General features: G+C 35.6%; 1 protein-coding gene across 6 annotated transcripts in view; it reads right to left on the reverse strand.

Annotated features, from left to right (window-relative positions):
* Nucleotides 1-567: 567 nt before the first annotated feature.
* The window catches only part of LOC150099843 (protein Gawky-like), a 580,239-nt gene continuing 557,306 nt past the window's right edge, over nucleotides 568-23,500 (reverse strand). For all 6 annotated transcript variants that reach the window (XM_090404074.1, XM_090404072.1, XM_090404073.1 and 3 more), the window contains one exon: nucleotides 568-8,431. In XM_090404074.1, coding sequence (XP_090260200.1) covers nucleotides 7,910-8,431 — 522 coding nt within the window. In that variant the 3' untranslated portion in view covers nucleotides 568-7,909. The remainder of the gene's footprint in view (nucleotides 8,432-23,500) is intronic.

Here is a 23,500-nt window from a genome sequence, read left to right on the forward strand (position 1 = left end):
TTATGAGGTGAAAAATCGTTTATTTATCAACTGATAGATTTGTAAGCAGAAAAAAAACAGCCCTGAAGGAAATTAATATCAGGCATGATTCATGTAAAATAAAGCAACAGCATTAGCATGACTTAAATTGTATGGATTTCATGTACGGAAAAAATTAAAGCATTTGTATGTAGAGGGGGGGGGGGTAGTGAAACATTAATGCCAAGTTCTTTAAAGAATTTTACTGCAGTGAATTATCTTTGCTGCAACTTGGCCATGCGAAATATTCAATGAATACTATTTATTAAAATAAAAAGCAATGCAATATTAACAATTTTTGAATCTTTGCTATGAATGCTACATATAACATTTAAGTGATGTATACAAGCAAACTAAGTACATTTTAATTAATAACAAACATAATACTATCTTGAGTTTCTATTACATTTTTGTAATTCTTTTACCTTTTTTTTTTTTTTTTGAATTATTGAATGTTTAATTGTTAAAATATATTTGATGCTGCTGTTGTCATGCTGATATCTGTATCATGTATTTTATCAATTAATATAAAAACACCAAACAAATGCATACAGATTACACAAACCTTTAATGCCTGAATGTTTACCCCCAGTACAGTACAAAAATCAGCACATCACATATTCTCAGCAAAACACATCCAGCCTTAAGGTAGAGAGACTTCTTCAAGAAGGCCCCTTTGCTGCCTGACTGTCTTCAGAAAATGGCAAGAGGGAATGAATGCACATCACGCAGGTTTTGGAATAACATTACCAACTTGTATAATAATAATAGTAATAATAATAATCACATTTGCTGTCTTGTATATGATGTAGAAGCCTCTCTTCCTCAACTCTTCTAGCATAGATGAACCTGAGAATGTTGTACCCTGGAGGTTGCCAAGGTCCGCAATCACAGGGACAATCAGATCAGGAATGAAACCTGAGAATGCCAGCAACCTACTCTGTCACTTCCTAACACAAACTTTGGCTAAATTGACCACCCGTTACTAGAATCTCATTAAAGCAAACCCTGAAGCATGTCAAATACCTCCAAATTATGGCAGCAGCCAGTTTGGTCTGTTTGGTTTAATAAAGTAGGAATCTGTTGAGGAACAATACTCCTTTCAGTACCTGTACAATTAAAATCTGAAATTCCGATGATCCTTCTACACAATGAGCAAGTTAAAGGCAAACCTTAAGCAGGTAATACCACAGTGATACTGTCATTTATCTGCTTGATTCATCAAATCAAACAGTGCTTTTCTGGATTATATTACCCCTTTTCACACTACATTTCTTTCATGAAACTTCGGCATTTGTATTTAAATAACTATTTCTAACCAAACTGCATACTCTGTATGAAGCCAAACAAATAGACCAAGGTCCAAAGTGGCAGTGCAATCAACCTGTTTTAATCCATGCAGTGGCAGAATGACACAGCAATGCTATGATAGCCAATGACAGGATATAACCCAGCTGCACAGGCCTCTACATAGTAACTACCTTATAACCAACACTGCTCTACAATTCTACTAGTGCTATACGAATTTCTAGTGGCTGAAATTTAAAGGAACGGAATACCTATGCTTAACATAATTTCAGATCACATGTCAAAAGACCCTGAGCAACAAAACAACCACAATCTTACAATCACTATATTTTACGGTATACATGACATCAATACAATGATAGTACACATAATCCTGTACATCCAGCAGCAGGCAAAGTCGAGGAACAATATTCATACACATCACATTGCAATACTACAGGCATAGTGGGAAGGGGGGAAAATAAAACCATAACAGCATTCAAAATACTGGCAAATTACTATTTGCCCTCTTCAGTAAATGATTTCCTGTGCAGTCAAAAGTCACTAATCGAGGTATTAAATGGCTCATGCACCCTTAAAATCTCTGGATTTGGCTTGAATAACCAATCTGATAAATGGAGAAATGTGTGCAAATTTATTTGTATTCATGTGTGTGTGTTTTGCGTGTGTCCATTAACCTCTTCCAGTAAAAGGGCTCATTCTTGGACTGTAGACAGAACCAGTCAGATGTCACAAAGGAAATCATGCAAGTCCAGTACCACAGCCCAGTTTCTTAAGACAGCCCAATGGCAGGTTCGTTGTCAGGATCTGTGACCCTTGATAAAATTATGAAGTCGAAGGCACATGGTATGGAACCCACATTCTGTGACATGAATGGATATCATCTGGCTGCACATCTTATGGAGGGCTTCAGATGGCTTTGGTGGCGATTGCTAGTGATAGTTATCTCAAAGAAATTAGTTCTTGTAAGTGTCTTGAAATGTGACTAGGCTGGTTCTCAAAATGCATAGAGCAGATATTTTGACACACGCTGTGTCGTGTATCACAAAGTTTAACAGAGCCTTGAGAAATCAGTTTAAGACAGTATCTGAGGCAGGACTTTACATAATTGCACTAAAATTGACAATAACCATTATTACCACCATCATTTATTTCCTTTGTACAGCAAACAAAAAAAAAATGCAATCTACAATCATTTCTTTTCCATCACAGACATGCCAAATGCTGCTTATGAACTGACAACTTTACATACAGCAGTAAATACTACTTAACAAGTTTTCAAAAGGTGTTCCATGATAACACCGGTACTTCAGTTTTCTTTGAACACCTCTTAAGGAACAGAATAAGGTTAATTCATATACTAAGAATCATAAATAGTATGAAGCAATCCACTATTCTCTCAAATCCCACTTTGGCACACAGTATATAACACTAGGCAGAATGGATGAGCAAGTTATTATTGGTTCATTTGCAGTGGTTAAAAACTACAAAGTAGTGTGATTCACTTCTTGATTGTCGGGCCTAATCACATCAGAAGTGGTTGAATCCTCATTTTACAAAAACTGGAAATTATTTAAGTGGAATTCCTCTTGTCTTTTGTACCCTACAAAGGTAGAATACTGGTGTACGGTGTAAGGGTGGGAAAAAGCCTAAACATATTTAAAGGAAGTCAGGAATTATTCATGTTTCCAAAAGCACCAGCAACCAAGTTGAACAGTATATTTTTCTCACATCACAGCAGGAGAGTCTCCTGATTTAAAGGCCGAATGCTCACTCAATGGCATATGTTACAGTCACCATATACAAGCTTCTTTGCACTTGAATATCTGACCAAAGGATACCAGTAAAACTTGTGGACACTTTATATTAGTACTATCCGTGGAATGGTTAACAATTTATCACCTGTTCCACAGTTCTAGCTTTACTTGTGAGCACTCACCGGAAAAGAACATGTGCGTTAAGCTTCAGGGTAGATTTGAAGTGTCATTCTCAGCTGGAAGTAACCCACTAAATATTGAAACAATTTATGCACTTCGTAGAAGAAAAAAATTGTCCCTTTGAGTACAGCAGGTATACCTGAGGTAAAGTATAATGAACAATGCCATCTTTACTCACAATATTTACAAACAAATGCAACGATACAGCTGCCAAAAGATTGCAGATTCTTTGTATTATGGGATGTTTTACTAGTATAAAGAAAATGTTCTGACACATTTTAATACATTTCAAGTGTGTGTTGTAACCTGCACACAACAAGTGAACATGTAATCCAGGAACATTATGCTTTTTTCTTTTGGTTATATAATTCAATAAAAGCAAACATTTCAATCATTTAAGAATGTTTCAATATAAATAACAGCAAAAGAAGGTAATAGCTGTCAAGAAAAACAGTTTGGAAACTCATCTCACATGTATATAATTTAAATTAAATTCATGATTATTATAAGTAAATTTTCTATATATATATGCGCACGCACACACACACACACAACCTAGCATATTACTTTCATTGTGCACATCCTTACATTTTCGATCCCAGGCAAGCAACAACTGTGCAGTGGCAAAGTACCACATGAAGGAAGAAAGTTACCCTGAGCCACATCCTTTCTTTGGATACAACTCTGTACATTGTGCCCCACTAATTCCAACAATTAATGTTCATCATGCTATTAGTCTGAAGCCACATGAGCAACAACCTGTTACACAGCATGTTTCACAACCACATTATTGAAATTATAAAATGCAGGACTGATATTTCATATCAGAGAAGCCTGCATGGAAATAGATTATCCCCAAAAGTCATGGTCAGAGAGTCAATGAAAAAAATATATCACATCTTGGGGAAGGTGTGCAAGTCTGCCATTAATTATATGTTGAAAAAATCCTGCAGTCTTATTGAGAGCTGCTCTGGCAAACTGGCAAGCTCCAAGTTGAAATGAGACAAATGAGAAGAGGAAGATACCATGGAAGGCAGAGAAGATCTTTTAAGAGAACACATCTTAGTTCACAACTATGGGTTTTTTTTATCATTTTTATTATTTTTTTTTAAATTTTATTATTTTCATTTTGGCAATAAAAACCTTATTCCTGAGCAATCTGGGATCTTGTATACAACCTTTCTGGAATTAGGTTGATATAGATTTCCATCCATAAACAATACCTCAAACATTCTGAAGATGTTTTTCTTTAAGACTAAGCTAGGTATACATCACTTTGGTCCACAGGTAAAATGCTTTTTTTTTCTTTTTTTGTGGCTGCGTAATTTACAAAATAACCAATAATTTTTCTAAGTCAGAATAATTACAACTGCTTATTTTTCATTCCATCCTTGCATAAATACAAAGATGGATGTGTCAAGTTCACTTGCAGGCAATGATCAACATTATAAAAAAAATAAGAAAATAAAATAAGAAAAAACTATTAAAATGTAACATTCACTTCTAGAGACAAATATTTGCACTTAACCATCACCAATGCTGGAGAATCTAAACTACACAATAGATTATTCACCTATTCTAAATACACTACATCACACAATGTAGACTATCTGAGGCAAATACCAGTTCACATTTACACAATTTAAACAGACTAAATTACAACAACAACAACCAATCTGAGGTGCAACCCTGTTGTCATGGTTATCAACTTTGAGCCAACGTATCACGGGTGAAAAGATCACACAGAATATAGTGTACAAGGGTTGGGAATTGAGAAGCTTCTCTATTTTACATTAGCAAGTGCACATTACAGAAATGCACTTCAGCACTTTCTGAAAAAACGGCAGTAATTCCATGACAAGGTATCCACTTTTTAAGAACACAAAATATACAGGAACATTAATGGAACTTCATCCCACACCATAATTTTCTAAAACTAGCACCATGATATTGACATGAGTGGTAACACATTTGACTAAAACAGTACTCACAATAAATTGGCAAAAATTAACTTTTTGTTACTTTCTTTTCAGAATAAACTGTGGGATATGGAAAAGGCTGGACGGTCAGAGCATAACTACAAACACTATGAATACTTTAAACAAAATTTACACCACCTTTCAAAACATATGAGCTAAATGACAAGCTTTAAGGCAAGAATAGTTGGAGGTTTACCATGAAAACAGAAAAAGGATGGATGTATAATGTGACTGACCAAATCTGCTGACTATAAAAAAGCTTACCCTGGCCATTAAAGCCAATGTTGTGCAGAAATCTAAAATTTTTAGGTAATATAACATATATCTAATGTTTGTGTGTGTGTGTGTATGTGTATATATGTGTGGACCATGGCACAATGTTGTCTTTGGGCCTGTGTCATAAGAGACCATGTATGCAAGAAACAATGAAAATGTCTTCAACAATGAGAAGTATAGAATCAAACTGAAATGACCATTAGCAAACTCCACTATGGAGCTCGGATGAAAATTGCAAAGGCTGATAATCAGGTCACTTTAAGTACAGAATGACACTGTTTGCAAACATTTGTTCCTCCTTGAGCCCACACCCTAGGGGAGGGAGGGGAGAGTGTGCTCTGAAGCACAAAATGCATAGATAAGGAACAGCATCAAAGAAGAAAGAGAGGAAGGGAATTTTATGTTAATTTTCCCATGTTCAACTCGGTACTGCAAAAGGAATTTGACTTGGGTATATTTTCATATATGGCAATGATTACCCCAGAGTAATGAGATTTAGCACCTGCAGTTGAACATATAGCACAGAATGAAATAGAAGAGTACTTGATATGTCTGAAAGCTTGACACTCAGGTTAAGTGAAGACAGTAACACTGCATTAACTCAGAACAAATTTCAAAAAAACTAATTAATGAAGTACACCATCTGAGTATATGTTACTCAATATATATCTAAATATTTTGACCTGCAATTCAAAATATCACTATGCTGCATTAGCTGAATATGGAAGCAAAAATGGGTAGTATACACAAGTCACCGGGGATTTTTTCTTTTATTTTTTTTTATTTTATTCATTTATTATTTTTTTATTTTATTTTATTTTATTTTTTTGCTTCCAAGGGATCAGACAGCACAAAGTCCAAGTACAAGAGAAAGTTATTCTACACAGCCATTCATACAAACAGCACTTACACAGTTACATAATACACTTAAAGGATACACGTATACAAACACCCACATATGCAAGTAATCAAAGGATCCAAATAAAAGGAGCACAAGTATTTAGAAACTAGAAAAAAATCTATTATATGCTGATTTCACAATTTCAAACAGACGAAAATAATTTCAGCAAGCTCTCTTATTTGATCTTTTAGACTTTGGCAAGCTAAAGTGCTTACAGGACAAGCAGGGTCCTACAGTCAGGAAATGGGTCATTGGTAAGAGGAAGAAGGCATGAGGACCCAACCCTTGCTGTAGTACTCGCTTTCTGCAGCACCATTAAGAACTACAGGAAATGCACTTCTGTTTTACAGATCACATTATTTAGAGCTGACTTAAATGGGAATAACATCCCTAAATATTTGACTTTAAACTGATAATGAGTACTTTGCTACACAGCCCTTTTCCACTGACACATGTACTTGGGTATCACACATAGCAAACCCTTAGTTTCTTAAGAATATCTTCACAAGAAACAATAACCCATTTCTGTACACTAAGTACACGTGGATATCAAGGTCTGGCAGTAAACAGAAAGCACGTTTTCATCATGTAAGCAGTGCTGCATTAAACACACTTACATAATGTAAAATCTTGAAACTTATTTAAAAATTACTGTGACTAAAACAGATTTTGTAGGGGAGAGGAGGGAACTTAAGTTGTTATACTATTAACATTATCACTGTCATTTTGCACTCGGTATTAATAAATTTATCTTTAAAAACTCTATAATTATTAATATCTACATATGACTTTAAGAAAATGCTATATCATAATTCAAACATAACTCATTCTCTATCAGCAATGAAAAACAGACAAACCTCATGAAAATTCATATTAAAATAATTAAAAAAATGAGAAGCTGCAACATTATGTTGCAATGAGGTTCCATCATTTGGCTTCGAGACTTGACTCCTGCCCTACAGTGACTACAAGAACATTTGTACCTACCACAAATGCTGATATGGCAGAATTTTAAGGCTTTTTTTTCCTCCTCTGGCACTTAAAATACTGGAGACTTGCATTCAGTACTATAAAGTTATTTGATTTGCTCTACTACTATAACTACTATTACAATCTATGATCATGACTGAGCATGTCTGAAGAGCACAGGAGTATGAGGCAAGTCAACTGTCAAGAAGCCACACTGAGTTACATTAGGCTGTAAAAATATCACACTAGCTGTTACATTTGTTTCTATACTATATGTACGTGAAGCACACTGGAAGAAGCAACAAAGTCTTTAACAGTAACAACTGTTCATATCACATTGACAGAAGACTTCTGTGAAGCCCACACATTCAATGTAGGATCATTAAATTAGGGAGAAATAACCTCAAGGCTTTTATTTCCACCACAATTTGTACTGAGACAACTTTAAATTACTCTTCTTCTTGAAGTAAAAACTTCTTTATTTTCATTTACGGACAATATAGCTGAGTAGATTTCATTTCCTACATTGATTCACCACCTAACAAATCACCAGGCAAGAAGGAATTTAATGAAGATGTGCTCTGCTCATGATCAACTGAACCACCCCACAGGCTACTTCCTGTGCTGGGAAAAGACCACAAATGAGAACCAGGCATATTTAAAGCTGTACCATTCCAGGCAGAGGAATCTAACTTGCCATTAGCAGCAGACCCGCCAGTACTACCAAATGGGAATGATGCATTTCCACCTCGAAAACCAGGTGTAACAGAATTATTTCCTTGGGGTGGTGTGGACCATCCAATAGTTCCTCCACCTAGTTGGCCACCAGCTAATTGCAAATACTGCTGCACTTCTGCTTCACTTGGTATATCAGCAAGAATAGTAGTATTGCCTAAAACACAATTATTAAGAGCAGACTGAGCTTTTGCTGCTTCTTCTCGAGTAGAATAGCGCACAAGAGCAATACCATGGTTTAAGAAGAGATGAAAAAGTTGCAATGGCCCATGCTGCATACATAGGGTCTTCAACGTGGATCCATCAATCTGTAATGGAAATTTACATTCCTTTATTACATATATTAACAAAAAGAAATTGATGGTGTGTGTGTGTACACATGCACTGGTTTTGATATATATATATATATATATATATATATATATATAACAAAGATTTAAAGTACTATTTACATAAGCAAAACCTACAAGGATTCTATGCAATGCACATTTCAGAGACAAATTTATTATTTATGCAAAACATAACAGAAAAAACTTGCTACTATGATGTTTGAAATAACAGCTGCTGCATTCAAATAGTACCTCACACAAGTGGCCTAAATAATATGAATTAGAACTTATCAACCAAAGGTAAATGAAAATTTGTATAAAGGAATGCACATAGCCTAACAACTCTGATTAAAAAATCATGGAAAGTGTTAAGTGAATTCAGAATAAATAGATATCCAATCATTGTCTTACTGGTTTTAACTTTTTGGAAAGAGAACAAATGCATAGTTTATCTGTGTACATCACAATCACTAATATGAAAAATAAGCACACATTCATAGCATTTTTTTGGATTTTGTAAATTGAGTTCTTAATGTGAGAACCAATTAGAAGCATTAAAAAAAAAAATAATAAAAAAAAAAACATGGCAGAGAGAGAGAAATTATGAATTCCACATTTGGCTATTATAAGAAAAATATTTAATTAAAATCAATGTCTTCCTCAAAAAACCACAGGATTCAGTAAAGTGATAAAATTAGCATATCAATATAATCTTTACCATTCTTTCACTTATCTCTGCGCTTTGGAACAGCCATCCTTGCATCATTTTTCTCTGAAGACCTTTGATGTTACAAGAAACAGGCTCCCTCTGTCTTCTTAAGCATGTGCCTAATGTTGAGATATATTTACCTCAGTGGATATGAAGCAAACATACTCTCTCTCTCTGCATATTCAGAATTCTCATTACAAGTCTGACATTTTCTCTCTAGGCTGTATTGGCTGACACATGTTCATACCATCAATTGGAAACTTGGAGTTTTACTACTAATGGCCATGAACAGCATGCATTTAGAAATGCATTTATTTTGCCACAGAACATATTCAAATCTCTGGAAGGACTGTGTAAAACCTATGTAATAATATAAGCTCCAATAGCTTCTCCTTAAAACTACTTTCATACAGTAATGTTTGCAACACTGTTGAAACACTTCAGCTTTTGAAATTAATTTAAAATTCAATTTTTCTTTTCCTCAGTAAGTTCTCTGAGTCAAGCTCACCCAAGAAAATTAAAATTGAATTTAAATCACTGGTAAGTGAGGCATTTTTGAGGTAGAAAGCCAACTCCTTTAGTTTACGCCTAAAGGAACTTTGAAATTAAGCCAAGGGAAAAATAAATGAGACCTCCTATGAGAAGAAGTTTAACTGAGCTTCAACCGTAAAGACCTTATAAAGATGTACCCATTGTAGAGGATGCAAAACCATATTTTAAAAACAGAAAGAAAGGAAAAGAAATATTATTTTTACATATAAACAGTAAAACAAAAATTAAAAAGATCACTAATTATCCACTAAGACTCCGAACATATCACACACACACACACCTAAGAGAATGGGAAAGGGGGAGGGAGCAACAACTGAATAAATGACAGTCTGGAAAAAGCAAAGGTAGATAGATCCAAAGAATACAAGCAATCAAAGGATCTATCTTTGGTTTTATTTTACAGAAACAAGTACGACTCCTTCCAACATTTTTCTACTCATGTCTGGAGATTGCTGATTAGGTCAGCAATCTAATTAATGATGAATGATTTCTCACAAAAGCACTATGTTTTGCTCCTAGCCAATCTGACTATTTTCTTATTTCTCTCTTCTTGGTCTCTGTGGAATACTGCACAGTTCAAAAATACTGAAAACCTATACACACTGCTTTACTCCATTTTGGCCAACATGGATACAAGCATTTGGAAAAGCACCAGAGCTTTACAACTCATCATATTTGTCTTGGGATTATCCCTCAACCACTTCTTTTGCCCTCTTCCAGTTCCAAGAAGATCTCTTTATGGGAGCAGGTATCTACTAGCATGCACATGATGTGACTAATTCAGTGAAGTTGGTAGACCCATTATTAATGCAGTCAGCTTCAGCTACTAACACAAATGTTAGTAGTGCACTGTCTTTCCAGTAAATCTTAAGAATTAAGCCACGTGTTTCATTCATTGAGTATTGTGGTGTCATTGTGTGTGTTACAAGTGTTTGTTGTACTCCCTGACAGATGAACTATTGGAAGCATTGAAATTAGATTTTAATCCTTTTTAGTGCTGTCAATACTCCATTAAACTTCCCACTGCCTTAACACACAGAGTATTTAATTAGTCGAAGGAGTTACTCTAATAAAAATATTTAGCATGCAACATACAAGATCTTTTAATAACAATTCTGTTAAAAGATGCATGCCATTTTAAGAGTATGTGACTTTCACTACTGCGAACACAGGCTATTGCACACACACACACTGAGCCTGAGATAGGAAACTTGTGCATAAAATATTTTTCATGTGCAGGTGGGCTGACAAAAAGTCGAGGGAAGATTGCTGTTGTCTGTAGTAGCAGATGATCATACTGGTGTCTATACTAGCAGATGGGGCACTATAAATTCCTCTTTTTTTTTAGGGGGAGGAGGAAATGGGGAGAAGCAGTAAAGAGGAATTAATGAGAAGATAGGAAAATCTGCAGGGCAGGTTGAATGACTGCATATATGCACTCCAACCTGGCTGTGGGTTCAAATCACATCATGGAAATGGCTAGTTTTTAGGTGTGAGACATCTGCTTCCAACATATGTGAACAAATGTCTTGAAAAAGTTCCACATTTAGTCTCAAGGTTTCAGATTTATGTTAAAATTTTTAGTCCATTCACAGTACTAATGTAATGTAGGTTTACAAAACCCTTTCGTGGGTGGGTAGTCACAAAAAGTGAATTGGGAAGATTTGCAAAGATAAATTGAAGTGCAATTTGAAAATCAAAGCAATTTATTTTGTGTTACTATTATTATCTTACTACTATGAAAGGTGTTTTTGAATTATGGACAAGCAACCAAGGCTGAGGTCAGTGTATTATGTATATTAATTGTGTCCTTTTGGCTGATGGCAATTGCCTGTATTATGGGATGAAAAACCTGAGTTCCTGGGAAGAAAAAACCCTGCCATGTCCATTATAGCTAAGCATTATCAGATCAAATAACTATTCATTTATTTGACATATTACATTTAGCCTCTTAAAATAAAGATTTATTGTTACATAGACCATATATTTACAACGTACTTAAGCTCTTACAAATTGCCTACCGGTTTCGCTAGTAACTGACCAGCTTTCTCAAGGCTTGCATAGTACAAAAAAAAAAAAAAAAAAAAAAAATGCAAAAAAGTTTTCAAAATACAAAGAACCGTTAGTACCTGTTAGGTAGCTAGGGTGACCCGTTCGCGTGACATAACTACTCAGCATCATGAACACGCGTTACATGCAAACGCGTAATATGATTATTTGCGTACTGTAGCTCTGTTGAACTGAGGGAGTTAATTAGATTTTTCCAGGTATCGTTCAGAACACGTGTTCATGATGCTGAGTAGTTATGTCACGCGAACGGGTCAACCTAGCTACCTAACAGGTACTAACGGTTCTTTGTATTTTGAAACCTTTTTTGTACTATGCAAGCCTTGAGAAAGCTGGTCAGTTACTAGCGAAACCGGTAGGCAATTTGCAAGAGCTTAAGTACGTTGTAAATATATGGTCTATGTAACAATAAATCTTTATTTTGTAATACTTTATGACCAAAACATGTACAATTTACATTTAGCCTCTACAGAGATATTTTGGTGAGGGCCTGTGTAGTCCCAGTGGAAGTGATATTTGCATCCACTTCTTCTGTGTTGGAAAATCAAAGAAAGACTGTTTTAAGTTCGATTCTAGTCACTGACCAGAAGAACTTATCTGACACAAGCAAGTAAAATGTTTTTTCTCTCAGAAATCTTTTTTTTTTTAAACCCCACAACTCAAGAAAATCGACCACAGAGTTCACATCATTTCAGCAATAATACATAGTCACAGTTGTCTGCTGTACTCTCTTTCCTGGATGCAGTTTAAAAATGACTGATACTCTTGGGCTTGCTATCTGTGACTGGCCAAGGGAGATTTTGACTGACTCCAGTTTCTAAAAAGTTAATTAAGGTTAACACGTTCGCTGCCACGCTCCTCGGGCATAGTTTGTTCCAGCACGCCAAGCGCTTTCGCATCCTCAAGGTCACTACGAGTAATCTCTTAGCCGGCTTATCAGACAGAATTTTGTTTCACACGCCAACTACGAGTAATCTATTATCACCCCCACCTATATATTACACGTGTTGATGACTGTGTTCACTGTGTCTAGTGTGTAAAAACCTTCAGTTTCGCCATGACCAGTAAAAGAAAAATTACTGATAAAGAATTAGAAGCTTACGCTAATATGAGCGATGATGAATTTAATGAATTATTTGGTTCTGATTCCGAAGATGATCCTACACAAATTAAGACCAGTAATAGATCATTTTAATAGTGTAATGCGAAATAGCTACACACCAAACAGAAACTTATGTATTTATGAGTCAATGGTGTTGTGGCGCATTAGAATTAGGTTAAACAAGGCCCCCATTATTTTCGTCAGGGAACCAGGGTGAACAATAAAAAAGTCAGCTACTGGAAAAAATCTGAAAACACACCCCAACTCAACATCACCAGAGTTAAAGATCGATACTATCAACATAAGAAGCATGAATGGCAAAGAAATGGAGCTAGCTGAAGAATTAGATAAGTACCAGATCGACATAATAGGGGTGACTGAAACATAAAAGACAAAAACTGGTGAAATCTTCCTGAGCAATAAATACAAAATGTTATATTCAGGCAATGACAATCAAGGAAAAGAAGAAGAAGTAGCCATAGTATACAACACAAAATACGAGGCTAATCTTCTTGAATGGCAGTCAGTCTCAAGTAGAGTAATGTAGGCAAATATGAGAATGGGGAACTGGACAATGAGACTTATTTGTGCCTATGGTCCCACAGAAGGTTCTACTAAGGTAGAAGTGGACGAATTTTGTGAGGCTTTAGAAAAAGTAACTAACACAATGAAAAAGGAAAAGTTGGTCCTTGTTGGGGATCTAAATAGCAGAGTAGAAAATGATTGTCAAATATACAAAAATATTTTGGGAAAATTTGGAGAAAAGAGCAAAGCTAATAATAATGGCTAATATCTGTTGGATTTCTGCTCAGGACATGGACTGGTTATTACTAACACCATGTTCCAACATAAAAATGTGCACAAATTCACATGGAGAGAAGAGGCAAGGAATAAGAAAAGTCTCATTGACTATGTTATTGTTGATAGTGATGTTTTCTCCCTGGTGCAGGACACCAAGAGTGTACAGAGATTTGAAATTGGAAGTGATCACTATTTAGTCTTGAGCAGGATAAAATTGAATTTCATATTGAAAAGAATAACATGTAAAAAAGTTTTAAAGCAAATAAAAGTTGAGCAGCTCTCAGATGTGAACTGTAGACTAAAATACACAAAGATTATTGAAGAAAAAATGAAAGAGTTTGAGAACAGGAATCAAACCTTGGAGATTCAGTGGCAAGCCTTGAAGAAAGCCCTGATTGATTCAGCTAGAGAGGCATGTAGTGAAGTTGTCAGCAAGGATAGAAAAATTAGAACTCCATGGTGGACACAGGAAGTTAAAGAGGCAATGAAGGAAAAGAAGAAAGCACATCAAAAGTTCCTGGCAAATAAGTCAGCTTGTGCTCTTAGAGAATACAGAGACAAATGTAAGAAAGCTAAAGAGTGTATAAAACTAGCTAAACAAAAGTCATGGGAGGACTTTAGCAAGAATATAGAAAATAAATATCAAGAAGGTAGCAAAATATTCTGGAGGTTGTTGAAGAAGCTTAGGAATGGAGGAAAGAGTGCTGCAAAAGGAGTTAGAGATGATAAAGGCGACTTGAAAACGGGAGAAAAAGATATCCTTGAAGTATGGAGTAATTACTTTGAAAAACTGCTAAATAAAACAAGCAGTGATGATGATAGCACAGTGGTAAAAAACATTGATCAGACATGTAATCAGGAATATATATCCATACTTGAAGTAGAAAAAGCCATCAAAGGTTTGAAATGTGGAAAGGCAGCAGGAGTAGATGATATTCGACCAGAAATGCTGAAGTATGGTGGTATAAGAGTCTTACAGTGGCTGCACTGCATAGTTCAGAAAGCCTGGACAGAGGGACGAATTCCCGATGATTGGAGTAGAGCTCTCATAGTACCCATATATAAAAAGGGAAATAAAACTGAATGTAAGAATTACAGAGGTATTTCCCTACTAAGTGTTCCTGGCAAGATCTATGCAAGTATACTTGAGAAACGGTTGAGAAGAATTGCGGAAGAAAAGCTTCGTAAAGAACAAGCTGGAATAAGGCCAAATAGAGGCTGTCAGGATCAGATCTTCACTTTACGACAAATAGTGGAGAAATCATAGGAATATAACAAAGATCTGTATTTAAGTTTTGTTGATTTGGAAAGGCATATGACAAGGTGCCAAGAGAGAAGCTATTCAATACGCTACAGTTATATGGTGTCAATGGGGCATTATATCAAGCAATACTTAGTCTGTATTTGAGTTGTAAGTCAGCAATTAGAATTGAAGGAAGTACAGGAAGATGGTTTAATGTTAAATCTGGTGTGAGACAAGGATGTACATCATCCCCTTCTGTTATTTATTATCTATATGGATCACATTATGAAGGAAAGTGGTATTAAACCTGATATCAAAATTGGAGATGTTAATCTCAGCTCTTTGCTTTATGCTGACGATGTTATACTTCAAATAAATCCGCTACAAGTTTGCAAGATTCCCTGACTAAATTGAATAACTGCTGTAATAGATATGGTATGAAGGTCAGCAATAAAAAGACAAAGACAATGAAAATAGGCAGAATCACTGAAAATGTCAACTGTGTTGTGAATGGAGAATCTGTGGAACAAGTAAAACATTTCAGCTACTTAGGCGCGATTTTTAGTGAGAATGGTAAATTAAACATAGAAATAGACAACAGAATCAGCAAAGGGCATATATTTCAGGGAAGAATGAAATTTTACAGGCATGATGGGTTGCATTTAAATGGCTTTGGAATGAGCGTACTGGAGAAAGTGTTGCTGGTGGGAAGTATGAAGTCAATTGAATAAATTCATATGGAGAGAAATTAGTCAGAACACTAAATTAGCTGTATACAAGACAGTGTTCAAACCAGTTTTAACTTATGGATCTGAGAGCTGGGTCAGAAGTAAAACACTTGACTAAAGACTAGAGACCGCCGATACAAGAGTCCTGAGAAAGATTATAGGTGTGAACAGATGGCATCGATGGCAATATCATATTAAAAACGAGGATATTAGGAAAGAACTTGACATTGTCAGCATCCAGGAATGCATTAGCAGAGCTAATCTCAGGTGGTATGGTTACTTAAACAGAATGGGCAAAGAAAGATTAGCAAAACAAGTGTTCTCTGCCAGGGTTGGCAGCTAAACGACCCAGAGGAAGACCAAGATATAGATGGATACGGTACAAAGTGCCTTAGATGATAGAAATATAAGATCTGATAATGTTGGAGTCTTGACAAGTAACAGACTGATTTGGAGGAAAATTGTAGATAGGAAGTTAGTAATGATGTAATTTTTTCCATGTAGTACTATCATATCCTGTACACCCATTGAGGGTTCATGGCAGGAATTTGATGATGTTGATAAATATATCGTGAAATTCTATGAACTATGCGAATCGAATGGATTGGTGATAAAAATAAAAATTTATACAGGTAAATCTGAATCCTCTTCAGCGAAAATGGGTCACGCATATGATATTGTATTTCACTTGATGGAAGAATATTTAGACTAGGGTAATGTATTGCATATGGACAATTTTTATATTCTGTAGCTCTGACGGAATCTCTTACTGACAGAAAAACTTGCGTGTGTGGAACGCTGAGAAATAATAGGAAAAACAATCCACCAGATGTTATACAGAAGAAACTAAAGAAAAGGGAATTTGTCTGGCAAAGAAGAGGTCCTGTTTTAGTCAGAAATCGAAGGATAAGGAGGGAAGTTCTTACCATTTCAAATATGCACAAATTTGAAATGATTGAAGTGAAAAATCGGAATGGTAAAATTCAATTGAAACCAAATATCATTAGGGACTATAATTTGAGTATGTCAGGCATCGATCTTTCTGATCAAATGCTTTCTTACTATTCTGCTTTACGAAAGACAATTAGATGGACAAAGAAATTGGCAATACGCATATATATACATTCAAAATGCGCATAAATTTTATAATATAATTACTGGAAATGCAATGACTGCATTAAAATTTAGGTTTTCAATTTATCTCAGTTTTTGTTGGAATGGATAAGCTTACAGCATCAGAGAATATCAGCAGGATTCGGGATCTTCATTATTTGAAAATTTTACCATCTACAGAAAAAAAGAATCGCCCGACAAAGCCATGGCGAGTATGCACAGGAAAAAACAAAGACGCGAAACACATTGTCCTGTTTGCCAGGAAAAACCAAAATTGTGCATGGAAAATTGTTTTAAAGTGTATCGTTTGTAATTTGAATAAATTGGTTTTTATTTTATCGATTTCATTTGATTATTTTTATTGATTTTATTAGTTTTAATTTGTTTTACAAATTATGGGTTAACTCGTGCTTGGCATAGGAGGTCAGCAATCGACATACAAGGAAGCACATACCTCAGAAGCACATATTATATATGTGCTTCTGAGGCACATATATAATATACTATATTTTAGTTGAAATTATTTCCCTTCTACCAAGCCCCCAGACGTGCTCTCCACTTTATTCACAAATGAAGGGTCCAAATTAAGGTACTTATACTAAGGGTTAACTCATGCTTGGTATAGGAGGTTGGTAATCGACATATGAGTATATTCGTAGTTGGCTTATGAGGCTTATATACCAACTACGAGTATACTCATAGTTGGCAGCGAACGTGTTGAACAGCCTTGCCTATTATCCCTTTGGAGAATAAATGAAATTAGCAAATAAATCCAGTGAAGACAATGCATGTAAACTTTTTTTATTGATTCATTCAACTCTTGCTGTTCAGGTACATGCACTGAAGTTCCTTTCTTCCTTTCAAAGGAAATTCTATCGGCAAGAGACTGCATCAGTCTCTCATCATCTCAACTATGCATTATAGTATATTTGTAACAATGATAGGTAGAGAGAGGTGAGGAGAAAGAAGCTTGTTAACATTGGATATGAAGATCTGGCATAATCTTCATCATCAAATTCCTGATGCATACCTTCAGAGACATGTACAAGATATTATGATAGTACTACATTAAAAGGTTACATCATTACTAATTTCCTAAATCATCAAGTTTCCTCCAAATTAATCTGTTAGCTGAGGACTTCAATATCATCAGATCTTATATTTCTTCAGTGGCACTTTTTTACTGGGTCAATTCACCTAGATCTTGGTCTTCTTCTGGGTCTTTTTCCTAACATATTGACAAAAAAACACTTGTTTTACTTACCTTTTCTCTTCCAATCTGTTTCAGTGGCCATACCACCTGAGATTAGCACTGCTAACACACCTCTGAATGCTGACAATATCAAGTGTTTCCTAATATTCTCATTTTTAATATGATACTGCCATTGATGCCATCTATTCACTCTAGAATCTAAGAACCCTGCTATCTGTGGTCTCCAGTTTTTGATTAGGTGTTTTGTTTCTAACCCTGCTTTCAGATCCATAACTTAAAAGTGGTTTGAACATTGTCATATACAGTTAGTTTAGTGTTTTTACTAATTTCTTTCTTATTCCATATAAATTTATTTGGTCCACTTTCTACCATACCACCACTGCTAATTCTGCCGTCTATTTTCATATTTAATTTGCCATCTTCACTGAAAGTGTCCAAAATAGCTGAAATGTTTTATTTGTTCTATAGATTCTCCATTCAAAATGTAGTTTTCACTATACTTGTCTCTTTATTGCTGATTTTCATGTGAAATTTATCACAGCAGTTATTCAATTTGATCAGGGGTGATTCCATATAGATTATGAACAACAGTGAAGATAATGTATAGCCTTGTCTCACATTTGAATTAACATCAAACTACATTCCTATACCTCCTTCAATTTTAACTGCTAACAATTCAAAAAATATCTATTATGATATAATGTCCCATTTACACCACATAGCTGTAGCAGTTTGAACAGCTTTTCTCCCAGCACCTTATCATATGCCTTTTCCAGATCTATAAAACTTAAATACAGCTCTTCTTATATTTCCATGACTTCTCCACTATTTGTCTTAAAGCGAAAATTTCACCATGATCACCTCTATATAGCCTGAATGCAGCTTATTCTTCTCCAAGCTTCCATTGTACAATTTTTTCTAAGCTGTTTCTGAAGTATACCTGCATAAAATTTACAACAATCAACAGGGTCAATCAAAAAACAAAGATTCCTTTGTAATTCTCAGACTATTTTATTTCCCTTTTTATAGATAGTTACTATCAGAGTTCTACTTCAATCATTGAGAATCTGACCCGATGAGCAGGCCTTCTGAATTATTGAGCATTTCTATTCAATTATCATCTACTCCACTGCATCTCCACATTTCAGGCTTTTGATGGGTTTTTCAACTTCGAGTGATTGCATTCCTGTTGGATGTTTTCTACAATTATGCAGTCACTGCTTGCTTCTTTCAGAGCAAGTTTTTCAAAGTAATTACTCCACAAATCTAGAAACTTTAATCTTCAGTTTTTCATGTCACCTGTATCATCTTTTCCTTTTAGAGAATCCGTTTTCCTCCATTTCTAAGCTTTTTCAATAGCCTCCAGAATATTTTCTCATATTCCTGATATTTAAATTCTATGTTCTTCCAAAGTCTTCGCATGATTTTTGTTTATCTAGTTTAACATAAAACTTTGCCATTGCCGGTCCCAAGCCCGGATGAGAAAGGAGAAGGGTTGTACTTGTGGCTAGCAACAATAATATAGAAAAAACATATTACTACAGAAACCTCAACCATTGTTGGAAAACTGACACAAAACCAAGAGGGAGAAGTATTGGGAAAATGAAGCAAGCCAGTGAAAGCCCCATTGGGGAAGATCACAGGCGGAAAACTCCAAGAAAAAACCTCATCATCATCAAATTCCTGCCATGTACCCTCAAGGGGTGTACAGGATATGATAGTACTACATGAAAAAAATTACATCATTATTAATTTCCTATCTACAATTTTCCTCCAAATCAGTCTGTTACTTGTCAACACTCCAATATTATCAGATCTTATATTTCTATCGTCTAAAGCACTTTGTACCGTATCAATCCACCTATATCTTGGTCTTCCTCTCAGTCGTTTTCCTGCCAACCTAGCAGAGAACACTTGTTTTGCTAATCTTTCCTCGCCCATTCTGTTTAAGTGACCATACCACCTGAGATTAGCTCTGCTAACGCATTCCTGGATGCTGACAATGTCAAGTTCTTTCCTAATATCCTCGTTTTTAATATGATACTGCCATTGATGCCATCTGTTCACGCCTATAATCTTTCTCAGGACTCTCATATCTGCAGTCTCTAGTCTTTGGTCAAGTGTTTTACTTCTGACCCAGCTCTCAGATCCATAAGTTAAAACTGGTTTGAACACTGTCTTGTATACAGCTAATTTAGTGTTCTGACTAATTTCTCTCTTATTCCATATGAATTTATTCAATTGACTTCCCACCATACCAGCTTTGCTGATTCTATTGTCTATTTCTATATTTAATTTACCATCTTCAGTAAAAATCGTGCCTAAATAGCTGAAATGTTTTACTTGTTCCACAGGTTCTCCATTCACACACAGTTGACATTTTCAATGATTCTGCCTATTTTCATTGTCTTTGTCTTTTTATTGCTGACCTTCATACCATATCTATTACAAGAGCTATTCAATTTAGTCAGAGAATCTTGCAGACTTGTAGCGGATTTATTTAGAAGTATAACATCATCTGCATAAAGCAAAGAGCTGACATTAACATCTCCAATTTTGATATCAGGTTTAATACCACATTCCTTCATAATGTGATCCATATAGATAATGAATAACAGAGGGGATAATGTACATCCTTGTCTCACACCAGATTTAACATTAAACCATCTTCCTGTACTTCCTTCAATTCGAACTGCTGACTTACAACTCAAATAAAGACTAAGTATTGCTTGATATAATGTCCCATTGACACCATATAACTGCAGCGTATTGAATAGCTTCTCTCTTGGCACCTTGTCATATGCCTTTTCCAGATCGACAAAACTTAAATACAGATCTTTGTTATATTCCCATGCTTTCTCGACTATTTGTCGTAAAGTGAAGATCTGATCCTGACAGCCTCTATTTGGCCTGAATCCAGCTTGTTCTTCACCAAGCTTTTCTTCCACAATTCTTCTCAAGCATTTCTCAGGTATACTTGCATAGATCTTGCCAGGAACACTAAGTAGGGAAATACCTCTGTAATTCTCACATTCAGTTTTATTTCCCTTTTTATATATGGGTACTATGAGAGCTCTACTACAATCATCGGGAATTCGTCCCTCTGTCCAGGCTTTCTGAACTATGCAGTGCAGCCACTGTAAGACTCTTATACCACCATACTTCAGCATTTCTGGTCGAATATCATCTACTCCTGCTGCCTTTCAACATTTCAAGCCTTTGATGGCTTTTTCTACTTCAAGTATGGATATGTATTCCTGACTGCATGCCTGGTCAGTGTTTTTTTACCACTGTGCTGTTATCACTGCTTGTTTCATTTAGCAGTTTTTCAAAGTAATTACTCCATACTTCAAGGATATCTTTTTCTCCCGTTTTCATGTCACCTTTATCATCTCTAATTCCTTTTATAGCACTCTTTCCTCCATTCTTAAGCTTCTTCAACAACCTCCAGAATATTTTGCCACCTTCTTGATATTTATTTTCTATATTCTTGCCAAAGTCCTCCCATGACTTTTGTTTAGCTAGTTTTACAGTGTTTAGCATTCTTGCATTTGTCTCTATATTCTCTAAGAGCACAAGCTGACTTATTTGACAGGAACTTTTGGTATGCTTTCTTCTTTTCCTTCAATGCCTCTTTAACCTCCTGTGTCCACCAAGGAGTTCTGATTTTTTTATCCTTACAAACAACCTCACCACATGCCTCTCTGGCAGAATCAATCAATGTTTTCTTCAGAGTTTGCCACTGAATCTCCAAGGTTTGATTCCTGTTCTCAAACTCTTTCATTTTTCCTTCAATAATCTTTGTGTATTTTAGTCTACAGCTCACATCTGAGAGCTGCTCAACTTTTATTCGCTTTAAAACTTTCTTACATGTTATTCTTTTCAATATGAAATTCAATTTTATCCTGCTCAAGACTAAATAGTGATCACTTCCAATTTCAAATCCTCTGTACACTCTGGTGTCCTGCACCAGGGAGAAAACATCACTATCAACAATAACATAGTCAGTGAGACTTTTCTTATTCCTAGCCTCTTCTCTCCATGTGAATTTGTGCACATTTTTATGTTGGAACATGGTGTTAGTAATAACCAGTCCATGTCCTGAGCAGAAATCCAACAGATATTTGCCATTATTATTAGCTTTGCTCTTTTCTCCAAATTTTCCCAAAATATTTTTGTATGTCTCACAATCATTTCCTACTCTGCTATTTAGATCCCCAACAAGGACCAACTTTTCATTTTTCATTGTGTCAGCTGCTTTTTCTAAACCCTCAAAAAATTCCTCCACTTCTACCTTAGTAGAGCCTTCTGTGGGACCATAGGCACAAATAAGTCTCATTGTCCAGTTCCCCATTCTCATATTTGCCCACATTACTCTACTTGAGACTGACTGCCATTCAAGAAGATTAGCCTCGTATTTTGTGTTGAATACTATGTCTACTCCTTCTTTTCCTTGATTGTCATTTCCTGAATATAACATTTTGTATTTATTGCTCAGAAAGATCTCACCAGTTTTGGTCTTTTTTGTTTCAGTCACCCCTATTATGTCGATCTGGTACTTATCTAATTCCTCAGCTAGCTCCATTTCTTTGCCATTCAGGCTTCTTACGTTGATTGTACCGATCTTTAACTCTGGTGATGTTGAGTTGGGGTTTATTTTCAGATTTGTTCCAGTAGCTGACTTTTCGCTGTTCGCCCTGGTTCCCTGGCGAAAACAACGGGAGCCTTGTTTAACCGGGTGACGCCCCAGCCGGCATGAAATTTTGTCATGTTGTACCATCATTCTATATTTTGGTTTAACCAATAAGAATACAATTTGGTCGGCTAAATCCCAAATTGCCAGCCCATCCTCGTCCATTCAGTATCCAAGTAGATACCCAACAGGGTGCACCACGAGAAGGTGAGGATTGGACATTAGGTCAGAAGCCCTGGTCGGTTCTCCGCATTCCTTGAAAGGCTATGTGGAGGTCTCCCCTCAGTTATACAGCTTTGACCCTTAAGCACCCCAGAAAAAACCTCTTTAGCCCAAAACTTTCAACCAAAATGGGATGCTTTAATATTAGGACTTTGTACAAAAGTGAAAAAGCTAACTTACTAACCAGAGAAATGGACAGATATAAAATAGAAATACTAGGTCTAAATGAGACGAGATGGAATGGTAGCGGAGAAATCCAACTAACAACAAACAAATACATTTTATATTCTGGAAACCAAAATGAAGATGACATACATAGCAAAGGTGTAGCTTTCATGCTAACAACAGATGCTAGAAGAGCACTAATTGAATGGAAACCAGTTTCTGAAAGAATCGTCAAAGCTAGATTTAAAACTAAATACAGAAATGTCACTATAATAAACATATATGGACCAACAAACAATGCAAAAACAGAAGAGAAAGAAGACTTCTATGACATGCTGCAGAAAGAAGTCGATGAAGTAAAAAAGTAAAGATATGCTTTTAAGTATAGGTGACATGAATGCAAAAGTAGGAGATAATAATATAGGAGATAAAATGGGATA

The sequence above is a fragment of the Typopeltis vanoorti genome, chromosome 14 (assembly GCF_054136105.1).
Source record: "Typopeltis vanoorti isolate ZY-2024b chromosome 14, IOZ_Tvanoo_1.0, whole genome shotgun sequence".
Classification (NCBI taxonomy): Eukaryota; Metazoa; Arthropoda; class Arachnida; order Uropygi; family Thelyphonidae; genus Typopeltis; species Typopeltis vanoorti.